General features: G+C 42.7%; 1 protein-coding gene across 2 annotated transcripts; it reads left to right on the top strand.

Moving 5' to 3' along the window:
• The first annotated feature begins 8,979 nt into the window (after nt 1–8,979).
• LOC137384100 (transmembrane and death domain protein 1-like) lies at nt 8,980–18,031 on the top strand. 2 transcript variants are annotated; one of them, XM_068057706.1, is made up of 4 exons: nt 8,980–9,061; nt 13,460–13,579; nt 16,186–16,338; nt 17,644–18,031. In XM_068057706.1, exons 1-4 carry the CDS (start codon nt 9,019–9,021, stop codon nt 18,024–18,026), a joined length of 699 nt encoding a protein of 232 aa, XP_067913807.1. In that variant the 5' UTR covers nt 8,980–9,018; the 3' UTR covers nt 18,027–18,031. The 2 variants fall into 2 exon arrangements, with proteins under 2 accessions (XP_067913807.1, XP_067913806.1); XM_068057705.1 differs by having other exon boundaries at nt 9,000–9,057.
• The last annotated feature ends 202 nt before the right edge of the window (nt 18,032–18,233 follow it).

Below are 18,233 nucleotides of genomic sequence, written 5' to 3'. Positions count from 1 at the left end.
GGTTCTTTTTATGATCACAGCATGCAAATAGTTAAACACTCACTGCATTGACAAGTATGTCCACTTCAAAAAATAAATAAACTTGTTGTGGTCAAACAAGGAGAGGGAAAAGAGGGAAACCTTTCAACCCCTCCTCACCTGATTGTAACATAAGCCAAAATATTGATGTGGCTATTGAACATGTGAGGGGTTTGCACTCCACTGCTTTCTCATGTTACAAATTTCCCTTGTAAGAATGATACCGCTGCACTATGGTAGAGGTTTACTTGTGAATTGTTTAATAGTGATCTATATGCCTGGGAGCCCACTCATCAAGCAATGATCCTTTAATATGTTTCTATGTTGTTCAAGTATGGTAAGGACATATAACAGAATGCAGATGAGCTCAATCACTAAAAGAATGGAAAGTGAACATTGTTTTCAAAGTAAAGTTGTCCAATTTCAAGTTATAATAAGACAGGAAAGAAATACATTTTTTAAAAATGTTAACCCAATGAGCTGGATTTTAAGGTCAGTGGCAAGCTCAAAACATGGCAGCCCACACGCCAAAGAGCCACCGCAATCTCCCGCACAGTGGCTCATTTAAATAGCAGGGGTAGCCGCCCCCTTCAATCATGTGGAGGGGGCGGGCTGTCTGTCCATGGCAATGGCATCAGCTGCCTGTGCGCAGGCACTGGCGCCATTTTTAAAGGGCATATCCAGCCCTGCCAGCATATTTATATTTTTTAAAGGGAACCACCACCCCCAAAATTCATCAAATAAATTTCTAATGCCACTTGCCCACCCCCCAAAACAATTACATTAACTATTTGCCCTTTACCCCCCTAAAAACACTTACCTTTCTAATCTGACCATCGCCCCCCCCCCACCCCCCACCCCCGAGACTGCGCAAAGTTTAAAGTTCACCCCTTCCCACCATCCCCTACACTCATTACGTTTATTTGACCCCGTTGCCCCCATTCCCCCTGCACTGGAAATCGTAACTCCTCCCCCCTCCCAACCAGTGTCATGCCAGCTTTCCCCAAATGGGGAATTGAAGGCCCAGGAGTGCCGGCCACCGCACTGAGGATCACGGCGGGCCCGGAATATTGAAAGTATGTTCATTTTGTTGATTTAAATATGTAGATGCAGGTCCCGTCACCCATCAGTGGGGGTGGGGGGGGGGGAGGTAGTGGGGGGCGCCACAGAGCTTCACCATCACTGGAAGTATTGGGCTGAGTACTCCCGCCGTCGAGCTCTGTGGCGGGCCTCTGCTACAACCATCTTCCGGCACCACCCGCCCCCCCTCCCCACCCCCGCCACAGAACCCAACGTCATGGGCTTGGTAAAATCCAACTCAGTTCGTTTATTAAAGAATATTGTAAACCATAAAGATCAGGAAGGTCCCAGGTTTCCTTAATTCCTCTGCCATTTTATATCTTCACCTATATTATATCACCTCAGTTACATAGAGCAAATTTGCAACATAACAAAATAAATAAATATAAAAAGGACATTATAAATACTCAGGAATTGAATTGAAATAGCTATGGATGGATTTGAATGCGATCTAGAGGGCTTTACTTGGCTTAACGGTCAACATGTTTAATCACTGCAATACAGCACACAACAAAGTAAATAGACTGCTGAACATTGCAACAAAATTAGTAAAGTACAAGTGAGTGGAAGCCATGTTTAAACTGTATATTGTTCTGGTCAGTTATACGTCAAATACTGTGCCCAGTTCTGGTCACTGAGACTGTTACGCCAATGTGTTTTGTTGAATGATAATTTTCTTTAATCCAGTGGCTGGAGATTTAAATTTGCATTTTTTAAAAGACATTTTAAAAAGACAAGCTGCCAGCAAAGTCATCCTTTCAGCTTAAGATGATCACCTAATTTGCAACACTGTATCCTACACTGCAATGCTTTTGAGGAGAGAGACAAAATGTCTGCTAATATCCAGCAAGAACCTTGACCTAGGAAATTTAAAGGAACTAACTGTTCTCTCAGCAAGCAGAGAAATACTGCTAACTGCTATGTTTGAATGACTGAGTGACTGTCATGTGATAAGCCCCTCCCCATTTGTTGTTTTAAGCTTTTTTTTTCTCTGCAGCAGAGGAGAAGCAACTGGACTCTGACATGAGCAGACTCAAAGTGGGGATCCCCCTCTCTCCATTCCAGCTTAAAAGTTTTCAAATCCTGCTTGTTGATTGATCACCTTTGCATACTCCGGCTACACTCAGAAACCCCGTTGGAGGAAATCATCCGCATCACTATCTCCAGGACACTCACCAAACCAGTCATCCGCCTCTTCAAACTAAAAGCCTCAGGACCACTGAATTCAGCTAGAAGCCAGCTAGAAACCAAACCTCACAGACTGTATACCTTTTTTTATGGACTCCAACTCAACCAATCTACCTTTCCCCACTCTGTAACCTATTTGTGTGTGTATAAACCTCTAGTGTGTGTTGAGAGTGAAAGCTGGGGTGTTTATTATTCTATTAGTTTGGTTTATGTACTCTTTCTTTGTTAACTCAAGAAAATCTGTCCGATTGGTTCTTGTTATGATAATAGCAAGTAAGTAATTAAACGCCTACTGAATTGGCCAGTACATCCACTTTAAAAAAGAATTAAACCTGTTGTGGTCAATCAAGGAGAGGGAAAAGAGGGAAGCCCTTTGTCCCATCCTCACTTCACCGTAACACGACACAATGGAGGCATTCAGGCCCTGGAGATGTTTCAGATAAAAGCCACAAATTGATCCCATCATGTTAAAGGACTAAGTTATGAGGAAAGACTGGAGATATTTGGAGATATATCAACCATGAAAAATGTGAGAGGTGACCTAATAGAGTGATATAAGATAGTAAAAGGCAACTGTCAAACTAAACTGTGGACTGGACTTTACAGCCTGCCCGACATCAGGGGTCATGGCGGTGGGGTGCCGGAAAATGCATCCGGGAGAGGGCTGCCATGGGCCTCGACGTCGGGAAGGCCTGGCCCGATATTGCCGGCGCACTCCCACACTTCGGATACCCGTCCGGGGATCTAATGCGGGACACTGGTGGGGAGGGGGAGTAGGTAAGTATTTCAATGTCGGGGGTGGGGGGGGGGGGGGTAGCGGGGGCAAACTTATCCGATTGGTGTAGGGGATGGTGGGAAGGGGTAAAGTGCATATTTTATGAACCTTGGGGTGGGGTGGGGGGGAAGGTCACATACACATGGTAAGTATTTTGGGTGGGGAGAAGGTAAGGAATGAATTGTACAGTTCTTGGGGGGGGGATGGGAGAGGGGCTACAAGCATTTATTTACTTTTTTCCAGTAAATTTTAACCCACTATGCCTTTAAAAATTTAGATTAAGTGGAAGGGCTGGAAGCCCTTTAAAAATGGCGTCGGTGTCGGCGCCTGCACAGTGGTGCCTGACGCCATTGCCGGGAACGGACCGCCCGCCCCCTGCACGTCATCGGGGTGGGGGTGTGGTAGGTGGACAGTACACCCTGGCCATTTAAATGAGCCTCTTACTCATATTAACATGCAGTCTGCCATTGTTTAAGTTCAGCCCTATGTATAGGGAAACAGGGTCAAACAAATAAAACTAATTGAGAGCTGATATCAGAACATTTGGCCTCCTTACTTAACAAAGGATATAATTGCATTGAAAGCAGTTCAGGGAAGGTTCACTCGACTGATTCCTGGGATGAGTGGGTTATCTTATGAGGAAAGGTTGGGCAGGTTGGGTCTGTATTCACTGGAGTTTAAAAGGATAAGAGCTGATCTTATTGAAAGATATAAGATTCTAAGGGAACTTGGCAGGGTGGATATTGAAAGGATGTTTCCCCTTGTTAAACAGACTAAAACTAGGGGGCAGAGTTTGTAAATATGGGGTCACCCATTTAAGACAGAGATGAGGAGAATTTTTTTCTCTCAGAGGGTTGAGAGTCTTTGGAACTCTCTTTCCCATAGAGCAGTGGAGGCAGGGTCATTTAAGGTTTTTAAGGCAGAGGTAGACAGATACTTGACAAACAAGGGAGTCAAAGGGTATCGGGGGTAGGCAGGAAAGTGGAGTTGAGTCTACAAACAGATCACCCACGATCTTATCAAATGGCAGAGCAGGCTCGAGGGGCCGAATAGCCTCCTCCTTCTCCTAGTTCATATGTTCGTATGTTATCAATCTCCTTTAAGCTAATAATGTTCAACACATGGATTAGAGTAATTTTAAACCCAAAATACAGGTGGTCTTGGGTCAAGTGGGAAGTGAATATTTAAAAAATCTCAAACCCAAACTCAATCTACCTTGAACCCACCCACCTCTGGTTTTATTGCAGGTGGGTGGGGGGGTGGGTGACCAACCCACTCCCAAGTGGCAAGTCCCACATTTAGCCCATGTGTGTTGCACGCCAAAGAGCCACCACAATCTCCCACGCGGCAGCTCCTTTAAATGGCCGGGGCGGCGCACCCCCCCCCCCCCCAATCACGTGAAGGGGCGGGATCTCCATCACTGGCAATGGCATCAGCTGCCTGTGCGCAGGCACGGGTGCCATTTTTAAAGGGCAGCCAGCCCTTCTGGCATATTTAAATTTTTTAAGAAGTAACTCTCCAAAATTAAATAAATACATTTATAATGCCCCTTTCCCACCTCCCCAATAACAATTACAGTAACTGTTAACTCTTCCCCCCCAAAACACTTACCATTTACATCTGACCTTCACCCACCAAACTGCACAAAGTTTAGTCAACCCTTCCCACCATCCCCTATACCCATTCCGTTTATTTGACTCTATTCCACCCTCCCCCACTGAAAATCTTATCTCCTCCCCCCTTCCCACCAGTGTGGTGCAGCGCTTCCCTGGACGAGGATTTGAAGGGGCATGAGTACCGGCCACCGCGCTGTAGATCACGGCGGGCCCTTGGGATTACAGGTAGGTCTATTTAAATGTATTCATTTTATTAATTTGAATATTTTAATTGAGGTCCCGTCGCCCAGTGGCAGGGGGGCCACCACGGAGCGGGCCTCATCCAGAGCCATCTTCAGGCGCCCTCCCCCCAGCGCCACAGAATCCGACACCTGGGGGAGAACAAAATCCAGCCCTTCATATTTTACTGAGGCTGTGTGCCTAAGATTTTATTTCTGTTCCAGCTTTAACACTGGCCAGGAAAACCGACAGCTGAAGGGAGGATAGCAGTGCTGGGATGAAACAGGTCAATGCCTTTCCAGCACTGCTTGTGGGCCAGGAGGATCAGGAGTGCTTCCTCCTGCCTACAAAGCTACCTTGTTAACCTCCCCACTACTGAAGCCCTCCATGCCCCCTACAATCTGATGCCCTTCCAATATCCTCTCTGGATCTTCGATCTCCTTCCTGGCATCACCCTCAATGTCCTTCATGGTTCCAGTGCAATCTCCTCCACAGGCATCCTGTGGTCTTCTCTCCTCCCTTGACCTTTCTGGCTCCCCCAACGATGTCCCCATCAACCCCCAATCTCTCCCTCCCTCTCTAAACTTCCTGGCTGTGGCCTGGTGCTTCAGGCCTACCCACCGACAGCAGATCAGCCTGTCAATCTAGCTGGCTGTGGCCAAGAAGCAGAGTTGGTAAATGATAATCAGGCTTTCCAGGTTTCCCAACCACGAAACTGCTCGGCCACTCCTGGGGTTTCTGATGGATGAGGTTACACTGTAATTCCAATTTAATATTCTGCAGAAATTTGCAAACTTTCCTTACGGCATTCTAGTGATCTGTTGCTGGCTCCAAATCATTTTCATCGAGTTACAACATTCTGTCCTTTTTTTTCAGCAATATTTCTTTCTCTATGTTCCTGTGTACAGCATGACATTCTCTGCACCAAGGTGAAAAGACAATCTGTACACAGGCCTCTACTCATTTTACTTAGTAATCAGTCACATGAAGATGTACAATAACAGTGTGTGCTGACCTTATTTCCATTTTGCTACCTTCCATATGGGAAAGCACCCTGTTTCTGCCTTAGTTCACCAGTCCGCCAACATCAGGAACTTGCTCCGAGGGAAATCCGGATGCAAACCAGTATGCTATCAATTTGTAGCATAGTACATTGACAAACTAATGCTCTCAGACTTCCGAGGGTCTTATTATCCAATATTTCTTTGTTATAATATCAAAGGTTGATTTATTTTCCCCTTTGTTCAGTGGTGTTATAATGAGCAGGCAGTAGGACCCAGGAATATGTTTAGTTGGATTCCCATTGTAAAGTTCCTTGATTCTAAATTCCAAAGTATGTTTTTAAATCTAAACTCTGACAGAAATTCTGGGCTCACATACAAGATGAGACTTGTAAGAGGACTAGCAGTATTATTTTTCTGCATCAGAACATGCTTAGGAGAAGACACAGGTTAGATGAGAATTTACTTTTGAGACCCCCTGACATAATATCATTGTACAAAAACTCCATGAGTGAACAAAGACTGGTAGAAGGCCATGATCTAAATGATAAGGATTGACCTTGTCCGGTTAATCTAATATTGTTCACATTGGATTGTCTTTGAAAATATGGATCTTTTATTTGCGCTACTGCTTAAGGCAATCTAACTGCAAAATGCTTGTCGTCATGGTGTGTATGGACATTACATGTACTGTTTGTTAGCACTGGTAAATTAAAAAGTGTTAGAAAGAAAATTACAAATATCAGAAGAACAAAATTGGCCATTATGAATTCTGTACCAAACTGTAGTTAGTTGCTATGGTGTTTTGAAACCATTGGTATGCTCTCTTAGAATGTTGTTTTAGATTTTTTAAAATCGTATCCACCTCATTCCATTGTATAAACATTCTTACTGAGTTGCTATAATCAACAGTCAATTTTGATTTGTGAGAGAGAGAGGGGAGTAACACACACACACACACACACACACACACACACACACACACACACACACACACACACACACACACACACACACACACACACGGTGAAATCATATGAATGCTTTTGTATAAAATTTCTCCACCTCCAATTTTAACAAAAGCATGAATCGTTTAAGATAATATCGCACAACATAATTTCACGACTAGGAGCAATCCCCTACGTCAACTCATTCTTTGCCAGAACTTCAGAACTGTGAAACTCCTTACCTTCCTCAATTTTCTGTTGTTCCTATAAGTTTTAAGAAACAAACTTGGAGTCACCTAATTATATCAATATTGTTTTTGCGTCTCTCCTCTCTACAGAGTCAATGGTGTCCTACACTTTTGGGTCTTGGCTTGTCACCTAGGGTTATCTTTAAAAAAGTAGTAGAAATCATTTGTTTGCTACCAATTCATCTCATGGCAATTTAATCACTGCAGTTGTGACTTACATCCCAATTGATATGTATGCACACCGCCCCACCCCCACCCTCCACTTCGTTATTATCTCATGTTTCAAATTTGAAGATGTTAACACTCTGATGTGACAAAGAAGACTCAATGAATAATAGGGACATTAGTTTGTGCAGCCAATAAGGACCTCATCTGCTGGTGACCATATGGGGAAATTGTGGACACGGTAAACTCAGAAAACTACCCCTAGTTTGCTCTCGTTTATTCGCAACTTCAATAAACAATATGACATAATATTACTGTGAAGATTCACCAAACAAAAGCTCATAGAACTGTTTATGTGTTCCAGAACAATAGCAAATAATGCCAAATTCTGTTGTAGATTAAGGAGCAACAACCCTTAAATTACAATATAGAGTATTAACAGCCAAGCATTTAACATCTATTTAATATTTTTCTTTCCCAATTACTTTAGCACAGGCATTTTAAATATACAGATTAACATTGAAACTAAAATCTGCACACAATTATCCCACAGAATAATTTTAGCGCTGGGAAGACATGCACAACAGACTCTGTATACTTTAAAAGAAGGAAGAATATTCCATTGAAATAGATCATAATCGCTCAATGTTTGAAGCCTATTACATGAAAAATTACTGTTTGGTGCCTAACAGTCACTGTTACAACTGTGCTTAACTCCAGTTTAGAGGCAATTTGGGAACAGATAGTTTGGGTAGAGTTTATATTAAAATATAAAATGGGAAACCAGCACTCGAATGTAAGAACATTTTACTATTTAAATAATTGGATGTTCACTGATTAGAGTGGGGAAACCAGTTTACAGAACCTGACCTCCACATAAGAAGATGTTTCATTACCTTTTAAAAGCACTTGACAACTTATTGCCGGTTCCCACTCATTGCCAGGGATGCAGCGTTTCCTTACAAAGAGGGATTGCTTAAAGGAGTTCCCTACACCAGATGAGGAATCTCTTATGTATGTTTGAATTGGGTGCAGGGACCTGGACAAGGCATGGAACCCAGGGGTCAGGATGGGTCAAACCACCAGACACAGGCACAGTCCGGTGGGTGCTCAAGGTGCTGGTAGGAGCTGATGATAAAGGGAGGTAGGTGAGATATTGAGTGGGCCTCAAGCAGGGAACACAGAGCACCTACCTTGGAGCCAGGAGCTGGGAGAACTCAGTCAAAAGTAAGTAAAGACAGGTAAAGTTTAGGCATGGCAGGCAGGTGTAATGGAATATTCTTTACAGAATTAATATGGTGGAGAAATGCATGACAAGAAAGTATGACACTTACAGGATGTGCTGCATAAGCAAGACTTTAATTTATTAATATATGCATGTGAGCTGGTAACCTTGAAAATATTTTAATACCTAAACAGAGCTGCAAAATCATAGAAACATTTTTTAAATTCTCATTTATAATTTGTAATAATAAGTTATCCAGTTAACTCAATTTGGAATGAAGTATATCATTGGTACTGCTGGCCATGGCATATTCTGTATGCAGCAAAAATATTCTCAAAACTGGGACCATACTTCCCTCTTTCACTCATTGATGGACATATGCAAATTACTTCCTTTAGCTGCTGATGATATAGGAATTCACCAAATGACTCGAATAGCAGAACTGCTCACCCCTGTTGAATGTGAGGCTCTTCAATCAAAGCTCACTAACCCTGAGAACGACATTATGAAGGACATTGACAAAATGTCAGAGGAAAATGACAATTTATTCAAGACCAGGAAACGCAGAGAAATCAGTAGGTAAACTCGTATAACTATCCTGATAGTTCCACACAGCACTTGGTCAAGCCTAGCCTATGATATATCCAACTTGGTGTGAAATATTCTAGTTTTGATTGGCCTAAGATTGAATATATTGAGGTAGATTTTTCACTGGCGTGGACTTTGAGCAGCCAGCTGGCAGAGGGCACTGACTTTGGGCAGACAGTGGGTGGAGGGCATTCCCAGCTCCCGCATAGTCCCAAAAGGAGGCCTATATCTCAGTAGTGCATAATGGAGCCATTTTAACAGCTACCTAGCTTATTTCCCACCAATTGAGGAATCAAAGTTGAACGACACATGTTGGGAGAAAAATGTGGTTTAATAAGTTATATTATATCTGCCTAATATTGTACGCTAACAAATATTAATGGTGCTTTTTAAAAAAAATAGATGAGGCTAGTTCTGAGATGTGTTGCCTATTTGTTTGATATGCTTAGGTTGCTTACTTTGATTTAAGGCCGCAGGTACACTGCAATAAGTGCAGTGAGTCAAACCAAAGTTATAATCCAGGTTACATCTGGCTGCAAATTGCACTCTGCCTACAAGGACAGAACTCAGTGCCTACATGTAAGTACAAGCACAGAGCTCCACTTTCCCAGTGGAAATTTAGTAATATTGGGGAGAATGGAAGGGAGTGTCTGCTTTCCCATAACATTAAAAGGCTGCATTAAATTTGTAAAGTGCCTAGGGGGTCCAGTGCCTATGCTGTGGCTTCACACCATACTGAAATTATTTTTCACATTATGCTTAGTTGCATGATGGCTTGCTGAAGGCAGTCTCACCCACTTGGCTTCAGTGTCTCAAGAATCAGTTCGGGAACAGACTATGCTGTCACTTGCACATTACTACACACCCAAAACTGCCCTGCGCAGACACAGAAATGGCAATATGACCACTGCATAAAAATTCATCCCCAAAAGGAAATACTTTTCAGATATAGGACTGAATTTAGTCGAGTCAACTAGAGTCCCAGCACCAGGCCAAACAGGAAAGGAGAATCCAGCCTCGGCCCTTCGGACCTGCCCCCCCATGCCCCAGCGCAATTCAGTGGTGCTTGGGCAATTAACTGCCCAGTGCCGGGGTCCCTATCCCTTTAAGGACATTGATCTTACCTCCAAGAGATGCCGGCCAATCAGAGGGCTGGCAGCTCAGTAATATCAGTAGCACCACTAGGAGCAGTGGCCATTGCTGTTACTACACCAGACCTGGGTCTAAGCCCATCGCTAGAGCCCTGGACCCCAAGTAAGTGAGGCGGGGGTCTTCAGGACCAGTCCAGCAGGCCCCAGCAAGGTGGGGGGTGGGGGGGGGGGGGTGGCACGGGAGAGTTTGGATGTTGAAAGCATGGGGCTGTTAACGGAGGGACGGCCTTTGCCACTGGGGGCCTTCCGTGGGCCACAGATTACTCACGGAGCCCACAAGGAGGCCACCTTGTTCCACTAATTTAATTCCAGTGGCGGCAGAAAGAGGCCCTTATTATGGTTGGCATCCTTCCAGCTATGAAAGATGATGGACATGCAGCAAACAATCCATTTAAGTGGGGTGTCTTCTCCTGGTGCACTTTTGCTGAGGGCCAATCCTTGAGAAGCAGGTTCTCCCACAAGTGCTGCATGTGACGGTGCCACATGACACTGTGAATTGTTGTTTTTGACATCGGTGCCAGTCGCCAAGCTGCGGTAGCAACTGGTCATCATGGTAGTGCACACTGGTCCACAGGATGTGTCGCCATTTCCCTCTTTTGCCAGTGACTCCCAGATGTGATCGTCAACATTTAGGGCCTTCATATCACATTTGCAAACATCCTTGAAGTGGAGCTTCGGGTACCCCACTGGTCATTTGGCCCCGGCGACCTCACCATACAGAAGATCCTTGGGTATGCGACCATCTTCCATCCTACAGACATGTCCGATCCACTGAAGTCACCTCTGTTTGATTAGTGCCAACAAACTTGGGAGCTCTGCCTTTGAGAGGACTGCCACATTTGTGATTTTGTCCTGCCAGGATATACCCATAATGTGCTGCAGACAGGAAAGATGGAAATTATTGAGCTTCTTTTCCTGGTAGCTGTACGTTGCCCATGTTTCACAGCCATTCAGCAAGGTGCTGAGAACACAGGCCTTATAAACCATCAGCTTGTACCCAAGGGTCAGCTTGATGTTATCCCATGTGCATTTCTCAAGTCGGCCAAATGTAGTAGCTGTTTTCCCTATGTGTGAATCAAGCTCTGCATCAAGGGACAGATTGTCTGTCACCGTGGACCCAAAATAGCAGAATTTGCTAACCACTTCCAGTGGGGTGTTATTTAGTGTGATCAGGGGAGGAAATGCAATGTCCAATGACCACGGTTTTCTTGATGCTTATAGTCAAGGAGAACAAGTTACAGGCACAGGATAGACAATCCATGAGTCTTTGTAGCTGAGTTTCCGTGTGAGTGACTAGCGCAGCATCATCAGCCTAGAGGAGTTCTCTGATCAGGACGTGATGTGTTTTGTCTTTGATTTCAGCCTTGATAGATTGTAGAACTTACTGTCTGACCTAGCGTGCAAGTAGACTCCTTCCATATCTGCAGGGAAGGCAAAGGTCAGGAGCATGGAGAAGAAGATTCCAAACAGAGTGGGGGCTTGGACACAACCCTGTTTCACTCCATTCTTCACTCTGAAACTGTCAGAGGTGGAGCCATCAAACTGTACAGTGCATGTTGTCATTGGAAGGAGCAGATGAGAGTGAGGAGCTTCGGTGGACAGCCAATTTTTCCCACAGTCTGGTAGATCTCTGCTCTGTTGACAGTGTCAAATGACTTAGTGAGATCTACAAAAGTAAGGTAAAGGGGTATACTCTGTTCCCTACACTTCTCTTGTAGCTGGCATATGGAGAAGATCATATCCACAGTAGATCTGCCATCATGGAAACTTCACTGCGCTTTTGGGTATACTCGATCTGCAAGTAAATGGAGTCTTTTAAGTATGACCCTAGCCAAGGCCTTCCCTGTGATGCTAAGGAGTGAGATGTCCCTGTAGTAGTTGCAGTCTCCTCTGTTGCCATTATTTTTGTATTCTTTTGGGCCTCCTTATCTCGAGAGACAATGGATACGTGCCTGGAGGTGGTCAGTGGTTTGTGAAGCAGCGCCTGGAGTGGCTATAAAGGCCAATTCTGGAGTGACAGGCTCTTCCACAGGTGCTGCAGAGAAATTTGTTTGTTGGGGCTGTTGCACAGTTGGCTCTCCCCTTGCGCCTCTGTCTTTTTTCCTGCCAACTACTAAGTCTCTTCGACTCGCCACAATTTAGCCCTGTCTTTATGGCTGCCCGCCAGCTCTGGCGAATGCTGGCAACTGATATTTTTGTATAGTGTGATGATTTTGGCATCACGCATCTCCTGTGGAACAGAGCTTACTTTCCAGCAGAGAAGGAGAAGGTTATAAAGGTATGGCAATAGATGGGACTTCTCGTGCTTGTGCAGTTCGACTAGGATTTCATCCATGCCAGGTGCCCTTCTGTTCGCTAGGTGGTCTATGGCCTTCTCAAGCTTCAGTGATGAGGGTTCTTCATCTAACTCATCCATGACAGTAAGTTATGGGAGAGCGTCAAGCGCAGATTGGGAGATATCCGACTCACAGGAATACAGCTTACAGTAATGTTCAGCCCATTGAGACATCTGCTTACTTCTGTCGATGAGTACTTCACCATCTGCCCACTTCAGAGGAGCAACTTTGGTGATGGCAGGGCCAAGCACCCTCTTGATCTCTTCGTACATAGCTCCTAGCTTTCCTTTGTCGCATTCAGTTTGGATTTCTTGACATAAGCTGATCCAGTGTTTGTCTGCACAGTATTTCTCTCTCCTTTGCACAGTTGTCTTTGCTACTTTCAGGTCGTGCTGTGTATTAGATGTTGGGTTTTTGTTGTGCATCATGTCGACTTTGTGTTTTGCATCAATGACAGATAGTATCCCAGCTGAGTAGGTCTCAAACCAGCCCTTGTTGCAGGTTCCACCGTTACCAAATGATGCTTCATAGATGTTTGAGTTGAGTGACTTCCAAGTTTTATGGCTGCTTCCTGTTAAGGCTTTGGTGGGTAGCAAACATTCTAGTGACAGTGTGAAGTGATGGTATTTGGCTATTGATTTGCCACTTAGGGGGCTCAATTGGCCTCTGGGCATTTTTGGTCTTTCCTGCCCCCAACTTAGTTGTGGTGCAAGGGGAAGGCGATAGACCCTCCACCATACCACCACCCCCCCCCCCACCTTTCTTCACAATTCTATAGGCCCCCCTGCCTCCTAGCCAGTCTCCCAGGTGCCCATTAAATTCCACCCATAAAGTGTATATTTTACAATTGTAAGACACATTTTCTTTTTCTTTCTCATCATTTATCTATGTCTGTTTCCTAGCTGATTTCAAGGACTGTAATGAAATTCTGATTGACTGGTTGAAGAAAGAAGGTGACAGTATGTACTGGGACCGATTGTCTCGAGCACTGAGACAGGTTGGCCGGGAAGATGTTGATAAAGGTATCATCTCTATTTATAATTATTGCACATGTTGAAGTAATGCACTAATTTGATAATCTGACTTAATATTTATAGAAAATTATTTTTGTTAGATTCTCAAAACTGAAACAGACACACATTTTGTGATGAATTGTCAAAGTTTCTGAGATAACAGAATCTAGAATAATAAATCATGGATGCTTTTCACAACATACTAACTCAAGGATTTTGAGTAGGGCATGTTGTCTTCATCAAGGTGAGGGAAACCACTATTGGGCAAAGGAGCAGGAATTTGAGCATCGTCATTTCATGCAAACAAGGGTTAACTAAGGATATAACCTAGGCTGAGACTTTAGTGCAATACTGAGGGTCTGTAATATTTTCAACAGTGATATCTGCAAGATTGAATTCATTACAACACCTACATTGTGGATGAACAAATTAGAATACACCTACAATAATGCACCTGCAATTAGCAACATTGGTTATCTATGTTGTTAGTTATAGCAGTAAGATCTCTACGGTGCATTTAAAAATAATTTTTCATTTTCACAAATGTATTATATAAATTGTAATTTTATTGAGAAGTGGGAATAATGGGTTTGTTTTTTTCTTGAACTTGAAAGGATTAGTACATACACTATGTCAAGGTTTACTAAGCTTTGGAATTAATAATATGACCCTCATGCAACTAAAATAAAATGCACAGTTTCTCCTGCCAAGTAATTATAATGAGGTAGTTCGTTTGACCTTGCGTATTCACAGATTTTGCTTGTAAGCTTAATTGTGACAGATCTTTAGTTGAACCAATGATAATCACCCACAAACAATAATACCATTAACTGTATGTGTTTGGGAGAAAATTTGACATAATATAAAAGACAAGATTTGTTGAAAAAGGAAAATAAATTTTGGGGTAAGTATGGTAAATCCTAAGCATTGTCTCTCTAAACATGTCTCAGATACTTTTGGTCATTTTGGTGGGGGTACTATTTTCCAAATAATCCACTTGCAGGATTCTTTCATGTGACCTTGTTTAATCATTGGATAAAAGGACATCGTAAAACCTTCCTAGCTTGCTGAATACTTGCTTCAAGAAGACTAGTCACATTGACACCAATAAATAATAGGTGTTCCCCAAGGGAAATTCTTGCCTTACATTACCCAACACATCATCTCCACTATTGTCCTGTTATAATGGACAGTATATGTAGCACCACATGCAAGTCCTCTATATGGGGTGACTTAAAAAACAGATCTAAGCCTCTAGAGATAAGCATTTATCATTCATAGCACTTACCAAACACTCATGCTCCTGCTCAATTCAAATTGCATGTAAATAAGGCAATACCTGATGAAAAGCAATGCACCAAAATCATTATATTTATCCTCCTAGATTATCTTGGCTAAATTCTATTATCCTTAGGTATATGCATATAAGTATAATGTAGCAACTTCCTACTTTAAAAGCATGGAATTAGATCACTCTACTCCATAAGACAAATTCAGTGATCCCATGCTCGAGAGAGAGCAGGTCAGAGAGTCACAACCATACCATTGTAGCCCTGTTTCCAATCTGCACTTATGAATATGACACTCCATTGTGAGCATGAGATCGTGAGAGCATGAGTTTATCCTCATAGGAATGTGTCACTTTCGCTGTAAAGTGCAAACACATTGTGCTCGATTTTAAGTGTTAGGTGGGAAGGCAGCCAATGGAGTAGCCATCCAATTCAGAAGTGATAGCAGGGAGGATGGGCTGACTTTAATGGTTAGGCTTGTTAACTTCCCAACCAAAATGGCCGTATTTGGTTGGAAGTGGCTGCCTGGCCATGAAAATCACTTACCTTACTGGGCCTCTGCTGGCCCTGCCTCCTGTTACCAGCAGTAGGACCTGGCATGGAAGCCATCACTGCTCCCCTGTTCAAGCATCAGATTAAGATGACAGATCAGGCCCCGAGGATGGCATCATAGGAGGCAGCTGTACAAAACTTAAAGAGGACCCCGCCGGCTTGGGACGGTTGTCCTTGCTGCCTGCTATTTGAAATTGCAGTTGGCCAGATTGTCGCTTGAAAGTCCCCAACACCATTTAACTGCAAATTCTGCTTGATTACCACCAGCTGGAGAGAATTAAATCAACCCCATAAATGATGAAACTTTGATCTGACAACCTTGCTGTGTCAATACAGTATGCATTTAAAACAAGGCAATTACTTATGGATGTTATTATAGGAAGTTTGTTGGCAATGGCAACTGGGGAGACACTACTTATGTTTTGTTGGCAATGTGTTTCACATAATTCAGCATTGTTGTTGTATCTGTAGTCCCAAAGGAATTTTTCCCCATTAGAGAGAGACAGTTGGTAGCATATAGCTTGAGCTATATAACTCTACAAGCATGGGGCAAGCCTCCATAAACTACCACAGCTGGTAAGGGTATTGAACCCATGCTGTTGGTGTCTTTCTGCATCACACTCTAGCTGTCTAACCAACCGACCCACCCAACCCTCTAATTCAACATTATGGTTGCATGCAGTATCATTTCAGGGGGAAAAAAATCTGTGATGGAAAACATTTGCACAAAACTGAAAATCAATGGGATAGTCAAAATCTGCTTCTTTTTGCCAGAAATGCGGAAAAACATGAACCAGGACAAGACTTTGGAGGTTAATAAGAATATTGAAGAATTTGGTAAAACATTACAGCATGCCCACTCCTCACTGATTGTGACTGATGATGAGATAAAAATCGGAGACACAAGCCGAGGCAAACGCAGTGAAGGTAAGTTCAAATTAAAACTCTTGCACTTGTGCAAGGAATCACACTTATAGCTTCATAGTACAGAACTACAGAGCATGTACTAAATTTGTCAGTTATTGATTAAAGAAAGACACGAAGAGGCACATTCAGTTAATTCTTCTGAACCCGCTCCATAATTGCCATTACACACAGAGTTATGGCCCATTAAAAACAGCAATTAAGGAACTTGCTGCCTTCTCACTGCTTCATTTTCTCCTTCACTTAGGAGGTTAAGATACAAGAACCTGAGAGTCTGCTGAGGTTTGGTAATCTGGTTTGGACAGATGCCATTCAAATATACTCAAATTCAAAATTAATCATCAGCTTTTGAATCGACTACACAATGAGTCATTTGCTTTCTGCTGACAAAAAAATGACACCCATAAACCTGTAATTGTCAATGGAGAGGGCTTCAGAACTGGGCAAAGAAACTGTGAAAACAACAGAAATTTTTAAAACTCAAGGAACTACAGTTACACATGCATGAATCTCCATTGATGTACAAATATAATTTATGTTTTTAAGGAATCTTTTTATTGAAAAAATGCATACTACCTCCAGACTATGATGAAATCTTTCAGATAGTTTCCAAAACAAAAAATTGGGTTTGGCCAGAATTTAGGTTTGGTTCAATGCTCATCACTAACAAAACAACTTCTATTGTGTACACCTGTACCAGTGTTGCTAGTTCTTAGATTACAACTTTGCAGGATTTTCCAGTTTTTTCCCCTTTCTCTCCTTGAAATGAAGTGCTTTGTTGTTATTCAATAATTCATTAAGTTGCACAAATGAGATAGTAAAAAAAAAATTGCCCAATTAAGACATGTTAAATACCAGGATGGGAGCCAAAGTTAGCACTCTCTAGCTAGTAGGCAAATCCATTTCCATGAGAAACACTGAACTGCATTCTATCAACACAACTTGGAGTGATGCCGGTTTGTAAAGGGATCTATATTGCACCATCGTTGCCTAAGTTACTTCTCTATTTTGCAAATCCTTTCAGCTACAATGCCAGTAACTGACAACTTGCTACCTAAGCCAATTTGAATATAATACTTACACTAAAAGTTAAATTATTTCTTCTGTTGAGCCAAGGTTGTGAATGAGGCAAAACAATGAATATTTGTTGAAAGCATGAATGTCATTGGACGCACTGTTGTAAAGTGTGCTCACAAACATTTGTTTACCTCATGCTCCCTCTCACTCAAACTTTATCCGGTGCTCAATCAGTTTTCTCAATTTGCACATTTACTGATCAGTAATCTGATGGAATTTTTTCTTTTGCAGTTCTCGAAATTGACTGGGATGGACTGGAACTAATTGTTGAAATGGAAAAACTCCCACCTTATCCTAGAAGACTCACTGAAGGATTCAGGACAGTCCTTTGGGGGGTGTTTTTTGGATTTGTTGGCTCCACTTTCTTAGGTGCCATCAGTCTATATTTCATCATTAAAATAACAGAGAAAGACTGCATGGAGATAATGCGCCGATCCAATGTTCTTCACCGCATCAAGCGTCGAAGAAAACCAGTGAAGCATATAGTCTACTCTTCAGATGATGAAAATGCACAAATGGACAAACCATCTAAACACTTCAGACACTACTTCCCTCCCTTTCGTGCAATAAATCACATACGAGAAAAGTCAAAATCGAATATGACCACACACTAAAATTGTGCTCTACAGTGCTTGATGTTAAAGGAAATCTAGAAATTATAGTTTAAATTTCAATGATTCAATTGTCTGATTAACAAATAGTGGAATCTTCATCACTCACCATACTGAAGGGAGATCTCCCTTCCTACAGTGAAGAAGAGAATTCCAAAATGTTGGTCTTATGCATATGGTACCCTATACATGGGAATAAAGACCAGTAAA

This window comes from Heterodontus francisci, chromosome 25 (genome assembly GCF_036365525.1).
Source record: "Heterodontus francisci isolate sHetFra1 chromosome 25, sHetFra1.hap1, whole genome shotgun sequence".
In the NCBI taxonomy this organism is placed as follows: domain Eukaryota; kingdom Metazoa; phylum Chordata; class Chondrichthyes; order Heterodontiformes; family Heterodontidae; genus Heterodontus; species Heterodontus francisci.
The sequence above is the reverse complement of the archived record's forward strand: the minus strand, read 5'-3'. Positions and strand labels throughout refer to the sequence as shown.